Here is a 20,473-nt window from a genome sequence, read left to right on the forward strand (position 1 = left end):
AAGTTTTGTACAAATAAACTATTTTAAAGTACATTTGTGGTGAAGTGTAGTGTGATTGCTAAAATGTTTGTCTTTCTGACACACAGGTGTAGAAATATCTCGCTCTTTTAGCCCCGAGTCCTTATCGGATTCTGGGAATGAGACAAATTCGTCTGAAATGACGGAGAACTCGGAGCTGACAGCAGTTCAGAAACTCTCTGAAAGCTCGCTCAAAATGCTTATCGCGACAGCCGAAGGCTACCAAGCGCTAGCCGAGGAGGAAACCGAATTTCGACTGACGCCCCTGGACATCAGGGCATCTCTACGTAATCAGGAAGACGACCCTCAGTGCTCAGGTGTTCCGCGCAACATGCTACACTCAGACCACTTCGAGATGGAGCCTGAAATCCTGGGAACAAATTCACTGGCGGACTACTTAAAAAAAATGCACTTGATGATGGGAATGCCGCAGGGTAAGATTGAGGAGCAATCTTACAGCGGGGTGAAATCCAGCGGCGAATCCGAAGTCCATCCGATGAGCATTCCTGAATCGCAAGAAGAGGAAATTTTTGGGACTTTTAACAGCTTCAACGTACTCGATATCCAACATTCAGGTCCCTTTGATCTCAACGGGATGTCTTTTGCGTGTCAAGAACCGAATCAGCAATCGCACATGATTCTGAATAATGAAACCGATGAGCACATTTACTCTGAGGTGACCGGCGATAGTGGGACGTTGAACGCACACAGGGTAACCCAAAATGTGAACAAGATTGAGTTGAGTGACTCTTCCGTGTTGGGAACAGGGAAGCACATCACGGACTTGAAGGTGAGTTCGCCCGCGAAAGAACAATATTTAATCGAGCGATCCCGGAATGAGCATCAAACCAAAGCGGCTCCACGTGAACAGGAAGTGACACGGCTTTGCGAGTACCACCTGACCAAAAGGATGTCGTCTTTACAAAGTGAGGGGATCCATTCCCTACAGAGTTCCCAGTGTTCATCCATTGATGCCGGCTCCAGTACAGGAAGTAGTAGCTGTGTGACGCCAATGGACTCTCCGCTATGCACAGCAGATAGTGCCCACTTGCATGGCTATCCAAATCAGAACGTAGATGCAACGATTTTGCGGAAGCATCATGGATCGGCCGCCACAGAGTCGACCGCTACTGCAGGCCGCGAGGGAAGCCAGAGGATGCCCAAGCTCAGAGAAACTACAGGTACTGCAGACTTACATTTCTACAGATTATTAGAAAGTTCATGAAGCAATTAATGGTTAAATGTGACATTTAAGTAGCCTAGAGAAAAAGTGATATCTGCTATATGTAGAAGTCTTAGACTTTTAAAGTCTGGTCCTCATTGCAGCTTAATCGGGCCAAGAACTGGGCGATATTTATTTATTTAAGAATGAATTGTGCCAGGTATAAGTTCTGTTTGTTTGCACATAATCCTCTCTTTAACATATCGAAAGTGTGCATAAATATAACTATTGATACACCATCATTTGAACTTTATTTGATACATTTGTACTGCCATTATTGAAAGAAAATGTACACAAACATCTGTTCTGAATAAAATGTAGTTTACCCACTGCTTTCCTCGGGCGTTAATAATACAGTTGTAATAGCGCTGGGCAGTTAGCACAGTTTTGTTGAGATCAAAGGGAACGGAATGTTGGGTTTCATGTACATTGATACATTTGAGCAGAAAAGAATGACAATGCCTTATTTTAAATACTTTTAAAGACGCAGCGCTATTTTAGCAATGATGGAGTGGCTTAAGCTTAAGTTAGATTGTGTTGTCAACTGTCCCATATTTTAGCCGTAATAAAGAGACCCGTATGGGACTCCTGTTGTCCTGTATTTCAGTGGCAAGACTCTCGAGGGGAACCGATTTAGCAGATTTCCTGGTCTTAGGACTGAACCTTGTGCACACCGTTTCTGCAGTATCATTTGCAGGCTTATCATAGACATCATCAATTTAATTCTATGTTTCATCTTGCTAAATTACAATAATTTCAGACATCCAGAAGCATGTTATTATGAGGCATAATTCCGACTGTAAACTAATTTATCCCTCACTCTTTCCTACCACCAGTGTAACATGCTGCGAAGAAGACAAACGAGACGACTGGTCTTCTGCTCTCATGATACGTCCATGTTCATCCATAGCACAGATTCCTATGTGCCAAACCAGAGGCTATCGGAGGTCTTAAATGCTTCCTGGATGATTCCTGCACTCGGCCTCAAAAGACCCCGCCCCCACCCCCGCTCTGGTTGCCTCAGGGAGGCAGAAATGGAATTTAAATCTGTAAACTTTGGCTCAGGGAGCATTGACACTTTTAATGGAAACTGCAACATGTAGACGACCGTAATGACCTCAACCAAATCACTAAACCTAAAAGGAGCCGATTACGAGATTTAGGAACCCTGTCGTCCTTAAAGTCAACATGAAATGCAGTTCCCAAATCATTATACTTCCATAATCTGATGCATTTCAAAATAAAAGCGAATAGTCCTCCATCAGAAATGTATTGCAGTGCTAGTTTTTTCCCTTATATATCAAAACATCTTTAAACCAAGAAAAATACTGTAGAAGCGGAATGGCGTAATTAAGTGGCGAATGGCGATATTAAGTCTTGTTTTCAGAGAAATCAAACTAAATTTGGTGGGATTTATGCTTAAAACAAGAACAAACTATTTGCCAATCGGCTGAGAAAAATAACCTTGTTTCCCCTTTGAATCGGGTTTTTTAACTTACCCCATTGGCGAATCATTTTTTCTCGTAATAAGCAGAAATCCCATCAAATTTCATCCTATTTTGCTGAAAACAAGACAAAATACCATCTGCGATTTTGCTTCTCAAGTACATTGATCTTGTTTAAAGAATGCTTACATATTTATACTGGAAAAACAAGACAAATATAGGGTACAACGGGGCTAAAGGCACCCCTTAAGGAAATTTTGCTTTTTTTTTTCTTGTCACAAAATGGATCAAAATCAAAAATACTTCTTTTTATTGAACATTGATGAAGCAACATCATTTGTGTGAAAATAAATAATAATGGAAGGTTGTTTCGATTACATTTCAGTTTTAAACAAAAGGTGGTGAGGGAGCCTTTTACCCCTCTCTTGGGTTTAAAGTGATATCGTGTAGTTACCGCGGAAATAGTTATAGGGCGCCATTTGTCAACTAATAATTATGAGTTTAGTTTTTTCAAACACATTTGGCATTGTATTACATCTCAAGTATTCTACAAACAAACTCTATTATGATTGGATGAGCCAATGTGAGCCCACATTGAACATTTGTCTTAACAAATCTATTCGCCCCTTTAAAAGTCACAGTGTGCTAAATAGGGACCTTTAGCCCCTGCAACAAGGGGGCTTTTTACCCCAAATACTATCCTTTCACTTACCGGACAGTTATTGAACGTTTGATTTAATGGCATAAAACTGAAAATGATAAATAAGTGTTTTGTCTCATTAGAAATGTTAATTTCAGGTATTTTCATTAGTAGCATAAATTTACAGCATTTTAAGTCATTATGAAAAATGTGACCAAATTGCTTCAAAATCAACCATAAGACGCCACACGCAAAGATCTCATGGATCAGGAAAACAGGTGTTTAGGAAAGTGCTGTGGTGGTTTTTGATGCTGTTTAGTGTTTTGGGAGAAAATAAAGTCAATGGAGACTTCAGCCCCGTTGTACCCTACTCCAGGGCCAAATCTAGGGGTGCTGGGGGTAGGCTTTGCGCTAACTTGATGTGATTTTGGCTCGACGTAGCCTGGTCCGATTTCATGTGCATGAGCTTTGACAGCTGTTTGAAATCCTCAAAGAGGCCAAAGTGTCAATCAGTCTTGGCCTATTTGAACATTTCGTCTATCTACAGTATTTTGGGGATATTCAAAAGTGCGCTACGGGAAAACCGTAAGTCTGATCAGTTAGAAAATACATAGCACATTAAATCAGATCAATATGAAGGTTTGTGCCAATTTGGATGTAGATTGAAAGCTCTGGGAGTTATAATTTATCATTTTGGTCTTCGTTTAGGGATTTTGGAAAACCATGAGACCATGTCTTTCAGGCCAATATAATAATGTGCGTCGATGTCAACTTTGATTTCATGTTGACTTTAACTTTCTAATGGGCATAAGTGAATGGCAGATTCACAGGTTTTCAAACATGTTAAAGGCAAATGACTTGAACAGATAAAACAGGAACAAGACTCATCAATTCCCGTATTGTTTTGGATCGCGCGCACTAAGCTGATTGCTCTGAGAAATTGTCAAACCAGTTACTTCATCTGTTTTAGCCACATTTTGGGTCCAATTTCCCAAGACTGCATGTACAGAGCTTTTATCTTAATGCTCTGGAGATTTTTTGGTTTAAAGCAAAAGGACTTTTCAAAACGCTGTTTGGGGTGCCGTCCCACCAAGCGGAAGCTCTACAGCGCATGACGTGGAGTTTAGTCCCTTTATTTACTTACTGGGAAGCTTTGGAAGGTTATTTTGATGTATGCCGTTATTTGGTGGTAGCAATGGCCATATTTAAAGAAAAAAGAAAAAACACTTTTCTTTTAGCCATAGTAAAGCCATAGGTTAGCGCACCTGCTGTTGTCGATCAATGACGATGACGATCAAGGGAATCTGGCCATTGCAATCCATTGTGATCGCATATGGCTTGTTTATATTTTGTGTAATATGTACAATTAAAATAATTCTACAATGCATATAATTTTTAAAAGAAGTTAATATATATATATATATATAAATATATGTATGTATGTATGTGTGTTTGTGTGTGTGTATAAAATTACACCACCTTATTCAGTAGATGCATCCCTTGTTTGGTTTCACATTGAAAAAGACATGACGAAAGCCACTTTACAATCTATAAACTGTAAGTTCACATCCTACACCATTTATTATCATTTGTTGTTGTGTTCTTATTTGATTGGCTAATGCAATGACATATTCATGAGTACATTAAAGTCAACGTGAAATGCTGTTCGCAACCCGTTTTACTTCCGTTATCTGACGTGTGTTTTCCGAGTGTAACGGGATATTCAACAAGAAAAAAGTTAATGTTATCCATCGAAAATTGATTGGCTCTTGAAAAATGGGGGTTTAAAATGAATTTTTGTGGCGTCAAGTTGTTTCAGAAGCGGAGCGAGTTATTATATATATATTTATATATTTGGGTTTTTCATAAATCAGGAAAATGCATGAAGAAAGTAAAAAGGGTTTTTATTTCATGTTGACTTTGCATAATAAACATATGGTGCTTTATTTGAATTATCATCATTAAATATTTTAGATCGCTTACAGTGATTTTGTGCTGTCTTTATTTCATTTTAATAAGTAAACATTTGAGGTTTTATCTCAGGAAGACATTTATGAAAAGTGTGGGAAATATTCCTCTGTTGCTCAAGAAGCAACTCTTGTGAGGACAGAAATGATTTGAATATTTCATAAGTGTCATGCTTCACTTCTTCTGTGGTTTTGCTTTCATTTATGAAGAAATCAGCACAGAACTTGAGCAAACCTCTAAAAACGAATATTTCTAGTACAAAATCAAATCGCTCGAGAATAAGGATGAAAGTGTGACTGTTCCTCTTTATGCTATTTTTAAGCACAATGTTGTTTTAATGAAATGTCATTCATATATTTATTAATGATCATATATTATTTGGGGGATTGTGCTATTAGTCAGTTGTTGGGTAAAACAATTGCTATGCAGAATTGCATGGAAAAAGGTTCAAGTATAAGGGGCATCTATATATATCATGTTTGTAAGATAAAGGGGAAGTTAAATCATTTAAATATATTCACTCTCACTTTTGTTTGTGGTTTTTTATATATATATATATATTGCAATGGTCAATAACACCTGTGCTGCCAGCCAATACGGAGATCTGAACACATTTCTTGTGCAACGAGTCGCTACGCACGAAAAACAGTTTTTGCTCCGATGAAGATGTGAGTACATCATATTTATTTAATCACAAATGTCAATTATCAGGGCTCTCATTATATGGCTTTGCATGAAGATATGGAACAGAGCGTGAGATTTTTTTGTGAAGTTAATGCAAGTTCAGACCATTGTTTTTTCATTGTTTCTCAGGGTATAAAAATGCATCTTTGTTTGCATATACAGTTATATACATTATTAGGTTTTAGGTATATTTATAGACACGTTCTGCTCTGAATTTGTGGAAAAATCGGCTGAATGTAGTCATTTGAGTTAAACATGGTAATTCTGAAAATGACTGCAGTCCTATGGATGGCTGATGGCATAATCAAACTGGCTAAAATATATAATAAATGGACACACAATGGAGCAAGGACAGTGTAGGGTTTGTGAGTAACAAGTGTTTAAATTCAGTGCATTTTCTACTTTTTGTGTTCTGTAAGTAGTTTCAGTGTTGGTCTGTTCATAGCTATTTTTTTATCATAGTTATGGTAAATGGTTTGCACTTATATAGCACCTTTACACTGCGTCTCATTCACCCATTCACACACCAATGATGGCAGAGCCGCCATGCAAAGTGCTAGCCTGCCATTGGGAGCAACTTGGGGTTCAGTGTCTTGCCCAAGGACACTTCGGCATGTGGAATCATGTGGGCTAGGAATCGAACCATGAACCCTGCGATTAGTGGCCAACCCGCTCTACCACAGCTGGCCCATTCTGTGTGTAATTGTGTGTTATTATTGTTTACTTTCAGATGACGGAGATATTTATCATCATGGTTGGTTTCGTATTATGCCCACCGAAGCTGTACGCAGCTGAATGGTACCCCAAAAGTCTGAAGTGTGATGTTTCTCTGGCTAGAAATGGAAGTGAGGTCAGCGTTGACTGCACCGAGCGAGGCTTAACCGAAATTCCATTGGGAATTCCCATGAATACCACTAACCTGACGCTAACTATCAACCACATACCACACGTCACGAATAACTCATTTCACAACCTGGACAACATCACTGAAATTGACCTGCGTTGCAACTGCGTCCCAATCAAGGTTGGTCCCAAAGATCGCGTCTGCACGCAGAGTTTGACGATTGACAACGGCACTTTCTGGAAGATGAAGAACCTGAAATCCCTTTACCTGGATGGTAACCAGCTGTCTGGCATACCTAAGGGCCTTCCTCCTAACCTAGTGCTCTTGAGTCTTGAGGTCAATAGTATATTTTCGGTTCTTAAGGAGAACCTGACGGAACTGAGGAATATAGAGATGCTGTACCTTGGCCAAAATTGCTACTTCAGAAACCCGTGCAACGCGTCTTATTTCATTGATGAGGATGCATTTTTGCAGCTTGATAAAATGACTTTGCTCTCTCTGAAGTCTAACAATTTGTCCTACGTTCCACACAGGCTGCCTTCCAGCCTTAAAGAGTTGTACCTGTACAACAACAATATTCAGACGATTTCCGGGAAGGATTTCCGCAACCTGACGGAACTAGAGATACTCGATCTAAGTGGGAATTGTCCACGCTGCTATAACGCGCCTTTCCCATGTGATCCGTGCCCAAATAATGCCCCACTTCAGATACATGAGGACTCCTTCAAGTCTTTGAAGAATCTGAAAACTCTTCGGCTTCATAGTAACTCTCTAACAAACATAAGTTCGGAGTGGTTTCAGAACTTGACGGGGCTTCGTGTTCTAGACCTCTCAAGTAATTATTTGGCTAAAGTGATAACGCACACCAAATTTCCCCTTTCGTTGCCTAATCTAAAGGAGCTAGATCTTTCTTTCAATTACGAACTCCAGGTCTATCCAGCATCTCTTAACCTCTCGGGATCATTTGGCTTGCTTAAATCTCTTCGAGTCCTAAGAATCAGAGGTTATGTTTTCCAAGAGCTCACACTCAAAGACATTCAGCCTTTGGCCAATTTGACCAAGCTGGAGCTTATTGATCTTGGCACAAACTTCATAAAAATAGCACATCTCAGCATCCTGAAGAACCTGAAAAGCTACAAAATCATCAACTTATCTGACAACAAAATCTCATTGCCTTCGGAAGGAGAATACAAGACTTCCACAACAAATAACCACAGAGAAAACCATTATAGTTCCCCAATGTCACAAGGTGCTCAATACCACAACGGAGAAGTGAAGGACATTCACTATTTCCTTTATGACGAATATGCACGAAGCTGCAAATATAAGGATAAGGAACGCTGGATTTCAAGTCCTTTCAACACCGAATGTAGCGGCTTTGGAAAAACTTTGGATATTAGCAGGAATAATATCTTCTTTTTACATTCCAGATTCCTCAATCTCGGTGAACTGAAGTGTTTAAATCTATCGGGAAATGCCATGAGCCAGAGTTTGAACGGTTCCGAGTTTGCTCAGTTGAAGAACTTGCAATATCTGGACTTTTCCGACAATCGTCTGGATTTAATGCACTCTTCTGCGTTTCAGGAATTAAGCAGCCTCGTTGTTCTGGACATCAGCCGCAACAGTCATTACTTTGTAGCCGAGGGTTTAACTCACATGCTAAATTTTACAAAGAACCTGAATAAACTGAGCAAACTGATCATGAACGATAATCAGATATCCACATCGACGAACACCGAAATGGAAAGTTTTTCTCTGGAACATTTGGAGTTTAAAGGAAACCGCCTTGATATGCTGTGGAGAGACGGAGACACACGATACGTCAACTACTTCAAGAAACTTTTAACCTTGAAGATACTCGACATTTCTCACAGCAACCTAAACTTTATTCCGAAAGAAGTTTTCAAAGGCCTTCCAGAGACGCTCACGGAATTATACATTGCTAACAACCGATTATCATTGTTTGATTGGGAGGGGCTTGTGTACCTTAAAAACTTGAAGCTCTTGGATCTTAGTGACAATCTCTTAACGGAAGTTTCTAAATGCCTGTCTAACAACACAAAATCTATTGAAACTCTCATATTACGCAAGAACGCCATTGAACAACTCTCCGCTAACTTTCTAAAGGACGCGTTCAGCCTCAAAGTCCTCGACTTAAGTTACAACCGTATCCAGTTCATCGATCAGTCAAGTTTCCCAGAAAATGTCATCGACCATCTCCAAACCCTTTACCTAAACGACAACAACTTTGTGTGCTCCTGCAATGCCACGTGGTTTGTCCGATGGATCAATCGTACATCCGTGAATATTCCGCGCCTTGCCACGGACGTCAACTGCGCCTCTCCAAGTGCCCAAAAAGGCCAAAGTGTCATTTTCCTCAACATCCAGGCCTGCCAACACAATTCCCTCTCCATCGTCCTGTGTATTTTACTAACCTCTGTGATTTTCAGCATCCTTACCCTCACAATCTCGAGTCATCTCTTTCTCTGGGATGTCTGGTACATTTACCACTTTTGTCTGGCCAAACTCAAGGGATACCGCCGGCTGTCGTCCAACAGCAACGTCTACGATGCCTTTGTTGTCTACGATACGAAAGACCCGGCAGTTCACGAGTGGGTGATGCAAGAACTGCGCATTCACCTGGAGGATAGGGGGGATCCACGGCTGCAGCTCTGTTTGGAGGAACGGGATTGGGTTCCTGGTTGTCCCCTCATTGAGAACCTTTCCCAGAGCATACAGCTGAGCAAACGCACCGTCTTCATCCTGACCGGACAATACATCGACAGCGGCAACTTCAGGACAGCGTTTTATTTGGCCCACCAGCGACTCATGGATGAGAAGAAGGATGTTATCGTCCTGATCTTCTTGGAGAAGATGCTTTGTCCTTCCAAATATCTCAGATTGAGGAAGAGGCTGTATAAGAAGTCTGTTCTGGAGTGGCCCAAGAATCCTCAAGCGCAGAGGTACTTTTGGTTCAGTCTCAGGAGCATTATGGCAACAGAGAGTCAGCAATACAACAAACTCTTCCAAGAATCATTGTGAAAGCATGTGTACCGTTAGACGTAAAGGGAAAACAGACGACGGGGTGAACTGTTGTCTTAATTGGGACACATTCACATTCTGGCACATTTGAAAACAATCTTTCTACATTGGAAATGATGCTTTCTTGAAACCTCATTAATCACAAAGCACCTTTATGCAAATGCATCTTATGTAGATTCAGTTTTATTGTACGTATCTATGGATTAAAACAGTATGGCATGCAATGACAATACTCTTTCACACAAGGGTATCTGACATGGAGTACTTTCGGGAAGTTGATGTCTTGCGGTAATACAGCAGTAATGTGGAGTGGTGGTGGTGGCATAGTAGGCTAAAGCACATAACCTGTAATCAGAAGGTTGCTGGTTCGATCCTCAGTCACCACCATTGTGTCCTTGAGCAAGGCCCTTAACTCCAGGTTGCTCCGGGGGGATTGTCCCTGTAATAAGTGCACTGTAAGTCGCTTTGGATAAAAGCATCTGCCAAATGCATAAATGTAAATGTAAATACAGGTTTTGTATTAATTAAGTGCGCTAGATTAAATATGTATACCTTAATTATAAATAATTGATCACATTGCACAATCATTTCAAATGAGTTAGTGAAGGCATACAGGTGTTTAAATGAGGATGTTAGGCAGAATGATAGCCGCAGTCGCCATTTACAGTAATTGCATTGTACTGTATGGACAAAAGATGCAATGAAAGGAAATGGATCTCGTTTTGTGTGTGTGTGTGTGTGTGTGTGTGTGTGTGTGTGTGTGTGTGTGTGTGTTTTGTGGTTCTTCTCATCAGAGTCATATTATTATGCATTCCACTATATGACCAAGCAGGGCATGTTCCTCTTCTCCTATTTTCAACATATGAATTCATACATTATTTGTTTGGCTGTCTCTAAAGTTGACTCGAATTGGTTCTTGACCAATAGACATTATGCCGCCTGGTCTGATTATTAGACAAACCTTTCAAAGTTTTGATTAATTTTCTAGAACTGCGCAGATGAAGAAGTTCCAGATTTATTGACCACAGAACGGTTGCATATCACTTTAAGTATACAGTATGTGTGGAAAAAACATCATATTCCTCCGCTTGTCATGTTTAATGTTGACACATTTAAAGCATTTCTGATCAAGTGTCCTATTATGCACTATTTTAAAATGAACATATAAGTTGCCCTGCGATGGACTGGCGACCTGTCCAGGGTGTCCCCCGCCTTTCGCCCAATGTTAGCTGGGATAGGCTCCAGCCCCCCGCGACCCTGTACACAGGATAAGCGGTTGACGATGGATGGATGGATGGATGGATGAACATATAAGTTTTATTTTACTCTTTAAAAATCAAGCCCAGTTGCAAGGTAGAAATCCCCATAACAAAAGGCCATTTTACATTACAGTGTTACAGTTTTGCAGATATGCGGTATATGTACAGTATGCACATTGCCTGTTATATTAGTAATGGTACCAAAATCATTCAATGAAAAAAAGATTATTCTAACACTTATCCAAATGTTTTAAAATACATCTTTGTTTCGTTAAATGTCAAACAAATGCAGGAGCCCCTTGTAATCAGATGACGATTTGCCAGGGCCTACAGAAAGGGGCTATTCCAGTTGTACTTTTAAGCACAGCCAGAAACGTATTTAAATGTGCATGTGACTGTTTCATCTCTGTGTTTGAGAAGAAGGAACGAGGTACACAGTACTTCCTCTCATGAGCCGACAACTGACAATCCTGCTTTCAACTTTGTGGTTGCTGCACTAATCTCCCACCAAACAAAAATATATGACTGGAACAAAATTATATCAAACATTTTTTACAGAAACTGAAGGATTTAAAGGAGTCGGTGCACTTTTGGAGCACTTTTCACAGCAAAACTTCCCCTTTCACACATGCAACTGTAAATGCATCGCCTCGCGCCACATATGTGTGTCTAAGCATTGTATAGCTTGCACTGGGACTGTAAATAGACATTGCTACCATGGTAAGAAAGGGTAATTTATTGAATTATTGTGCAAATATTCAGGTTTAAAGATGTTCTACTTTTGATTTGACTGTAGGTATCATGTTAGGATGTTGTTATTTTGTATTGTTGGTTTTAAAGAGGTTTATTGTGTAGATAAGCTTTATCTAATGTTATCTATGAGATTGTGGCTTTTGAATATACAGTATAAAGTGTACATTGTAACAAGGGGGTCTTTATATGAGTAATCATTTGACTGAAATCTCTCTTTGCTACATTGAATCTTGATATTTCATGCACATTATAAATTGACTGTATTACCTTTAGTGAGTTTAATCGATGTGATATAGATAAAATGTTTATGGAACCAAAACCGATATACAGAAATTATTTTTAGTTGTTTTATTTCTGTTTTTTGGCACAATGTTTGTTAGACTACAGCAATAAAGAATACTATTAATTATTAATCTTTTTATAACATTAATTTGCTCATACCCACTGTTATGGAATAAAGTGTGAATATCGGTAAAACGATATTTGTCTAGACAGATAAAGTTTGTCAAGACAAGTTGTAGATAGATACAATTATAATTGTAATTATAATGAATTATAGATTAATGTGTAAATCTGTTTTTACACAACATCTGCTTTGGCAATATTGTATTGTTTACAGTCATGCCAATAAAGCCACTTTGAATTGAATTGATAGATAGACAGACAGACAGACAGACAAATAGATAGATAAACAGACAGACAGACAGATAGATAGATAGACAGACAGACGGACGGACGGACGGACGGATGGATGGATAGACAGACAGACAGATAGATAGATAAACAGACACACAGAGAGATAGATAGATCAGATAGTTAGATAGACAGACAGACAGACAGATAGATCAGATAGACAGACAGACAGACAAATAGATAGATAGATAGACAGAAATACAGATAGATAGACAGACAGACATACAGATAGATAGACAGACAGACAGATAGATAGATAGACAGACAGACAGACAGACAGACAGATTGATAGATAGATAGATAGACAGACAGATTGATAGATAGATAGACAGACAGACAGACAAATAGATAGACAGACAGATAGATAGACAGACAGACAAACAGATAGATAGATAGACAGACAGACAAATAGACAGACAGACAGATAGATAGATAGATAGATAGACAGACAGATTGATAGATAGATAGACAGACAGACAAATAGATAGACAGACAGATAGATAGACAGACAAACAGATAGATAGATAGACAGACAGACAAATAGACAGACAGACAGATAGATAGATAGACAGATAGATAGACAGACAAATAGACAGACAGACAGACAGACAGATAGATAGATAGACAGACAGACAGACAGACAGACAGACAGATAGATAGATAGAGCTCTAATTACCATGTGAAATATTTAATGTGAATGTTTTTCTCAAAGTTTTACTATTCTTTTTATGTTTTCAAAGGTGTTTGTGTCACAATGGTTTACATCAGTCAGTTTGCTGATAATGACATTAAAGATCACACAAACCATGTGTCAAATGGACATAAGGACCCTGAAGACTCAACCCTGTGATGTACATGAAAATTTTACCACGCAGACGATTGCGGTTGACTGCCATGGACGTGGACTCCGAGAGATGCCAATTTTCCCAAAAAATACAACCAGCCTTAACCTATCAGAGAACAAGATCAATAACTTAACCGTTGGCGCTTTTAAGGACCTAAACAATCTGACCGATCTAAATCTGAACTGGATGAACAAGAATCGGAAGGTTATTGTTGCCGTTGGGGTTTTTTCGAATTTGACCAAGCTACGAACATTAGCGCTCAACGGAATTGCCCTGAGTTATGTACCAAAAGATCTTTCAAAGACTTTGCGTGAACTAAGGCTGGTAGAAAATAAAATCACCTCGCTAAATGCAATGAGCTTCTTGCATGTGAAAAACCTGACATGTCTTTACCTTTCGAAAAACTGCTACTACTGGAATCCTTGCTTGAGTGATTATTATATTGAAAACGAAAGTTTTTCCGTCCTAACCGATTTGAAACATCTCACCTTGTCTTACAATAACTTAACTCACGTCCCGCGAGGATTACCTGCCTCCTTGCACACACTTGAACTTGCTTCAAACAGAATAGAACACATTGGAGAGCACGATTTCCATGGACTCGACAGTCTGGCAAGTCTAAATATCCAAGGAAACTGTCCAAGGTGCCATAATGCTCCATATCCGTGTGTTCCTTGTAAAAATGTTTCCATTGAAATTCATCCAGAAGCTTTTGCTAACCTTGGAGAACTCCGGATACTACACCTTGCAGGAAATTCAATCAAGTACTTCAATCCCGACTGGTTTCGAAACATCTCAAAACTTGAAGAGCTCTTCCTTTCTTACAACTTCTTGTCACATGCTTTTGCTGAACACGGATTCTTGAGTAATCTACCACTGTTGAAGAAACTCGATCTCTCATTTAATTATGGTCTCCAGAGTTATCCCGATACTGTGACGCTATCACCCAGTTTCTCGAACTTAACCTCACTGAGGGTGTTGCACATTCAGGGTTTGGTGTTTCGAGAAATCCGAGCAGATTCCTTCAGTTCTCTGTATGGCTTACAAAATCTGTCAGTGTTGGATGTAGGCATCAATTTCATCGTCCACGCAAAATCGAACATTTTCGAAAAACTGCAAAATTTAAAACTACTCTATCTCTCTGAAAACAGACTTTACCCGGTGACTGTAAACAAGAATGTGATTTCATATACGGGTGAGGATTTAAAATCTTCATTCGCAATGCCCCCGATGTCAGAACCCCATCAAAAGGACCATTCTTATGAGATTCCAAACAATCTCGTAAAACCAGAGTGCTATGCTACAGGACGAGTGTTGGATCTGAGTCGAAATAATCTGTTCTTCATTTCACCAAAACAGTTTGAGGGTTACGGGAAAATATCTTGCCTCAACCTCTCTAGAAACGGCTTTGCCGCTGCCCCAAATGGAACTGAATTCACGTCACTTCCGGGACTCAAATATCTGGACTTGTCCTTCAACAAAATTGATCTAGCATATGACTACGCCTTCACAGAGTTACAAAGTCTGGAAGTTCTAGACTTGAGTTACAACCCTCATTATTTCACTGTGCCAGGGGTGACGCACAATTTGAACTTCCTCAAACATTTGCCCTCTTTAAAAGTTTTGAACATGAGTTCCAATAGCATCGACACTTTAACCACCAAAGCGATGTCCAGTCGGTCTCTTCAAGAGCTGCAATTCCAGCACAACAGTCTTGGCAAGTTATGGCGGGAGAAAGATAAAACATATGACATGCTTTTCCGAAGCTTGACCAATTTGACCTATCTTGACATATCCTACAACAATATTGGCAAAATCCCGCTTCGCGTTTATACGTACCTGCCCGAAACCATCCAGAAACTTCGATTAAGTCACAATATTCTCACAAATGTGAACTGGACATCGTTGAGACGTTTTAAAGATCTCAGGGAGCTCATTTTAAGCAACAATAACATCCTTTTCATATCTAGTAATTTGTCCAAAGACGTCCCATCGTTGCAGTTCCTCGATCTTCAACAAAACAGAATATCTGAGCTCTCAGATGGATTTCTAAACAGAGCAGTGAATCTCAGAGTGTTGGATCTCAGTCATAACAGACTGATAACCATCAACCAGTCCACATTTCCATCAGAGGACGAGAGATACTTGAAGACGCTTTGGCTCAATGGCAACCCCTTCCACTGCACGTGTCATTTACTGGAATTCGTGTTGTGGGTTTACAAGACCAATGTGAAGATACCAAAACTGGTGACCTCGGTAACATGTGCCATGCCTCAGGAGAGACATGGTGAAGCAGTGATACACTTTGATATTAAAGAATGCATTGACGCCCAAGTGGCCTTTCTGGCCTACTTCTTCTCGACTGTGATTATTTTGTGTACCACTTTTGTGGCTGTCGCTATGCACCTGTTCTTCTGGGATGTCTCCTACATATTCTACTACTTGAAAGCCAGATTCACTGGATATCAATACCTGAGCTCTAACAGTTGCGTCTACGACGCCTTCGTCACGTATGACACCAAGGATCCGCAGGTGTCTGATTGGGTAATCAACCACTTGCGAGTGCAACTGGAGGATCATGGTGAGGGCTTCCTACCCCTTTGCCTGGAGGAACGGGACTGGATCCCTGGTGCTCCCATCTTGGACAGTCTGACTCAAAGCATCCAGCACAGCCGCAAGACCATCTTTGTACTGACGGAGAGGTACGTCAACAGTGGTTCGTTTAAGCTGGCCATCTTCCTGGCTCACCAACGGTTACTTGAAGAAAATGAGGATGTAATTATGCTGCTGCTTCTGGAGCCCGTGTTGCAGCACTCACATTTCTTGCGTCTGCGCAGACGTCTGTGTAGCCGCAGCATTCTCGAGTGGCCACACTCGCCATCAGCTGAATCTTGGTTCTGGCAATCCTTGCGGAATGCAATTCGAGTGGACAACCAGGCGATCTACAGCGATCTTTATAGCAGATATTTTACGACTAATTAGAAAGTTGAGTATATTTTTCAGGGTTCTCCATATCTCAATTTTACCAACAGGAAAGAAAATCATAAATGAGATCTCTTTAATATCTCTTATCTTTTCTTCTCCAAAGACAATGGACACTCTACTCTCTTACTCTTATCGTTACAAACCAGTATGACTTTATGACTTATGCATTGCATCTTTTGTCCATACAGTACAATGAAAGTAAATGGTGACTGAGGTTAACAATTTGCTATGTGGTTTCGAACAAAATGAGAGTGAATAAATGATAAAAATATATTTTTTATTTCTTAATTAAGCTTTCACTTTATTGTATTTTCCATTTATTTTTGTATATGAACAGTTTGCAACTTGTGAAATCAAATGTAAGATAAAATAATTAAAAAAACATTATTTTAAATGGCAGTCTCTGCACGTGCACAGTTATACACTGACATGTTTACATATCTAACTAAATGGGGACATACCATAGACTTCTACTGTTTTTATATAGAGCTGATTGTAATTATTATAGTCAGCCCTTACACCCTAACATAACAGAACACATTTTTGTTTTTTTAGGATTAGAAAAATATCTTGGTTACTGATGTAACCTCTGTTCCCTGATGTGTCAATGTAGTGACACTAGGGGTTCAATCTTAAGAGCCCCATTCACCTTTGCTTAAAATAGAAAAGTCCAATGAGAATTGGCAAGAGGAATTTGCATGCCAACCTCCGAAACAGACATATGGGTATAAAAGGAGATGGCTTGCACCACTCATTCAGAGTTATGCTGAGGAGCCAATAGAGAGTCCCAGCCATGTCAATGGCTGGTTCAGTGCCGCTCTGGTGAGGGGAAACACAGGGTTCACCTAAGGGGAAACCCGAACAGTGGAAACTCATCATACGGGATTACCAAGGAGGAATCACCATGCATGGAACACTGAGCCAGAGCACACATAGTTCGAATTACAGGGGGTACTGGGGGGTACTATACCCCCCAATGAAGACCCAGTACCCCCCAAAGGGACAGAAATATCAGTTTTGGGGGGGTCAGATAATTTTTCTGATATTGTGAAAAAATATATTTACGGTTACAATATAAGTCAACTCCTATTTTCACTGTAGGAACATTTTAATGTAAAGCGATTTCAGACACCCCTATAGTGGACCGTACCATTTTTAAACACCGTGGCGGCTAGAAGCAATGGAGATAGAGAACGGTTTGCTGCTGACGTGCATGGATAATTGTAAGTTGCTAGCTGACGTCTAGCTTGTTGATTTTACAACCTTCATTTATTAACGTGTTTTGTTCTTTCATAGCTCATGTCACGTCTTCATACATTGAATTACCGGCTACTTACCTGTAGGGATGGGACGATTACGGTTTCACTATAAACCACTATAAAATGTATTGACTACATATGGTTACACGTTGGCCTTGTTGACATGCCCTGCTTTTAACCTTTAGTGACACATCTTACTGGAAACAACAACAGTTTACTTTGCTCACCCAACAACAAAACGAGTCATCGCCCATATTTCTGCTTGCATCATCTGATTGTGGAGAACTATGTTGTGGTTTTCTCTCTTCAGGTATGTTTCCACTCAAAAAAAAATTATCTTGACCTTTTTTATGCTCAAAGCGCACATAACAAAACAGTTGGAATGTAAGGGCTGGCATATTGAGGTAAACTCATAACAATGTTACCGTGAATAAGACCCTCGGTCATTGTCCATATTAAAACAGAACATGTAAAGAATAACCTCCATGTGTTGACTGAGCAAATATAAATGTCCTTAAAGGAATAGTTCACCCAAAAATTACAATTCTCACATCATTTACTCACTCACTTTGAAGGAAAATCTTCATTTGAGCTCAACAGAAGAAAGTCATGTACATGCACAGCTCTGTAGGTCCATACAATGCAAATGAATTGGTACCAAAAAGTTGAAGCTCAATAAAGCAAAAAAGGTAGCATAATAGTAATCCATACGATATGAAAGGTGTACGTGAGAAACAGATCAATATTGCAGTTGCTTTTTACTATAAATATCCTCCCTGGCCAGTAGGTGGCATTATGCATGAAGAATTTGAATCGCCAAAAACAAAAGAAGAAAAAAGTGAAAGTGGAGATTTATAGTAAAAAAGGACTTAAATGTTGATCTGTCTCTCACCCACACCTATTATATAACTTTTTTTATCCCTTTTTCTACCAATTTGGAATACCCAGTTCCCACTACTTAGTAGGTCCTCGTGGTGGCAAGGCTACTCACCTCAATCCGTGAGGCGCATGACACCACGGAGACTCACAGCATGTGGAGGCTCATGCTATTCTCCGCGATCCATGCACAATTTACCACTCGCCCCAAAAGAGTGAGAACCACTAATCGTGACCACGAGGAGATTACCCCATGTGGCTATACCCTCCCTAGCAACCGGACCAATTTGGTTGCTTAAGAAACCTGGCTGGAAGGAGCAGTACCCCCCAATTATGGTGGGGTAATTCGCACTCTGAGAGCACATGGAATGGCGCAATGCAAGCGGCACACCCAACCAGCTGCCCGGTCTCCCTGCTGTTACCACGTTACACTCGGGTCAAAACCGGGTCTATGCATAGGTTATAAAACCTAGCAAAGTATTGGATGTATCCCAACCTGCAGCTCTGCATATGTCTGCTAGAGAGGCCCGCCTTTCCAGTGCCAACGAGGACTCAACACCTCTAGTGGAGTGCGTCCGCACTCCCAAGGGGCATGGCAAGTCCTATGCGAGAGAGTTAGTATGCGAGAGAAATGGCATCCACAATTTAATGGGTTAGTCTCTGTTTGGAGACATCTTTCCCCTTCTGCTGTCCTCCAAAACAAACAAAGAGCTGCTCTGAGCGTCTAAAGCTCTGTGTGCAGTCCAGATAGATTCGCAGGGCAAAAACTGGACACATGCAGGTTCACCACCTGATCCCGAAAAGAAGTGGTGGGAACTTTAGGCAAGTAACCAGGCTGGGGTCTCAAGATCACGTGAGAGTGTGCCGGCCCGAACTGCAGGCATTTGCTGGTAACAGAGCACCTGCAGGCCCCCCACCCTCTTAATGGAAGTGAGCACCACCAGGAGGGCCATCTTCAGAGACAAAGTGCTGAGGTCGGACTGCTCCAAAATGTGAGTGGACAGGGGCAGACCGAAGGGGAGGACCTTGTACGGGTATGCTCGTCCCTCGAAGGCAAACCAAAGAAAATGTTTGTGTCAAGGATCGATACGTGAAAGTACACATCCTTCAGGTTGATGGCCGCTAACCAATCCTGACGTTGTACTGATGCCAGGATACGCTAACATCCTGTGTCTGCCTCATCCTGTGCTGTCTCAGAAGATTTGTCCGCTTCCTATAGCAGAAGCCCACCTGATGCTGCGACCGAAAGCTCATCCTCGTTGCTAGCCGCGAACTACACATTTAATCCACCCTGAGGCGGAACGCCTGTATCACTTGACAGCACTTCCGGATAGGACAAGCCTGCTGGAGGATGGGAGGTCCGCGGGGCTGAGCCGGCGGAAAACGCTCCCATGTCCTGCGGTGCTTACCGACCTGGTCAGCTGAGCATCAGCCCATAAAGCAGCCATGGTGGCTCCTTGCTTCATAAAGAAGGAAGTGAGACGCGACCACAACATTCTGATGGACATGTTCTCGCAATGAGAACATGTCCCTTCCACGAAAGCTGCCCCAGCGTGCTGGAGCCCCAAGCACTCGAGGCAGATTCATGGCTGTCCGGAAGGGAGAGTTGACGGCCACATCCAGTAACGCAAACGCGGAAGGATATCTTTAAAAAGATATCAAGCATTTGCGCAAGCTCTTTTAGAAGGAAATATACTCTTTTGAATATACTCTTTTAGCACCCGCTGCCGAAGCACCCAGGGGAAACACAACACTCGACCTTGCGAGGGTGTCCACTGATATGCGCCATAAAATCCAGCAGCGTTCGCAAAATGTGAGAGGTCGAACACAAGCATGCATTCGGCTCCGAAGAAGAAAATCTGAATGAGTGGTGCACGCCATCTCCTTTTATACCCGTATGTCCGGGGCGGACAGTGGCATGCTAATTCCTCTCACCAATT

At 40.8% G+C, this 20,473-nt stretch overlaps 3 protein-coding genes across 3 annotated transcripts in view; all 3 read left to right on the top strand.

Annotated features, from left to right (window-relative positions):
- The window catches only part of LOC127658906 (FERM and PDZ domain-containing protein 4-like), a 63,942-nt gene extending 58,643 nt beyond the window's left edge, over positions 1-5,299 (top strand). Inside the window, exons 16-17 of the mRNA XM_052148466.1 lie at positions 87-1,199; positions 2,077-5,299. Of these exons, the coding sequence (XP_052004426.1) occupies positions 87-1,199; positions 2,077-2,081 (1,118 nt within the window). The 3' untranslated portion in view covers positions 2,082-5,299. The remainder of the gene's footprint in view (positions 1-86; positions 1,200-2,076) is intronic.
- A 609-nt stretch (positions 5,300-5,908) lies between these two features.
- On the top strand, positions 5,909-9,863 carry tlr7 (toll-like receptor 7). Its single transcript, XM_052148468.1, has 2 exons — positions 5,909-5,961; positions 6,708-9,863. Exon 2 carries the CDS (start codon positions 6,708-6,710, stop codon positions 9,861-9,863), a length of 3,156 nt encoding a protein of 1,051 aa, XP_052004428.1. The 5' UTR covers positions 5,909-5,961.
- A 1,542-nt stretch (positions 9,864-11,405) lies between these two features.
- On the top strand, positions 11,406-16,727 carry LOC127658909 (toll-like receptor 8). The gene is made up of 2 exons (XM_052148469.1): positions 11,406-11,842; positions 13,309-16,727. The coding sequence occupies exons 1-2, from the start codon at positions 11,840-11,842 to the stop codon at positions 16,393-16,395; spliced, it is 3,090 nt and encodes a 1,029-aa protein (XP_052004429.1). The 5' UTR covers positions 11,406-11,839; the 3' UTR covers positions 16,396-16,727.
- Positions 16,728-20,473: the final 3,746 nt, after the last annotated feature.

The sequence above is a fragment of the Xyrauchen texanus genome, chromosome 18 (assembly GCF_025860055.1).
Source record: "Xyrauchen texanus isolate HMW12.3.18 chromosome 18, RBS_HiC_50CHRs, whole genome shotgun sequence".
NCBI classification, from domain to species: domain Eukaryota; kingdom Metazoa; phylum Chordata; class Actinopteri; order Cypriniformes; family Catostomidae; genus Xyrauchen; species Xyrauchen texanus.

Excerpts from the sequence above, each read along its gene's own strand:
- tlr7 (XM_052148468.1), top strand. The coding sequence starts at position 6,708 with ATGACGGAGATATTTATCATCATGGTTGGTTTCGTATTATGCCCACCG.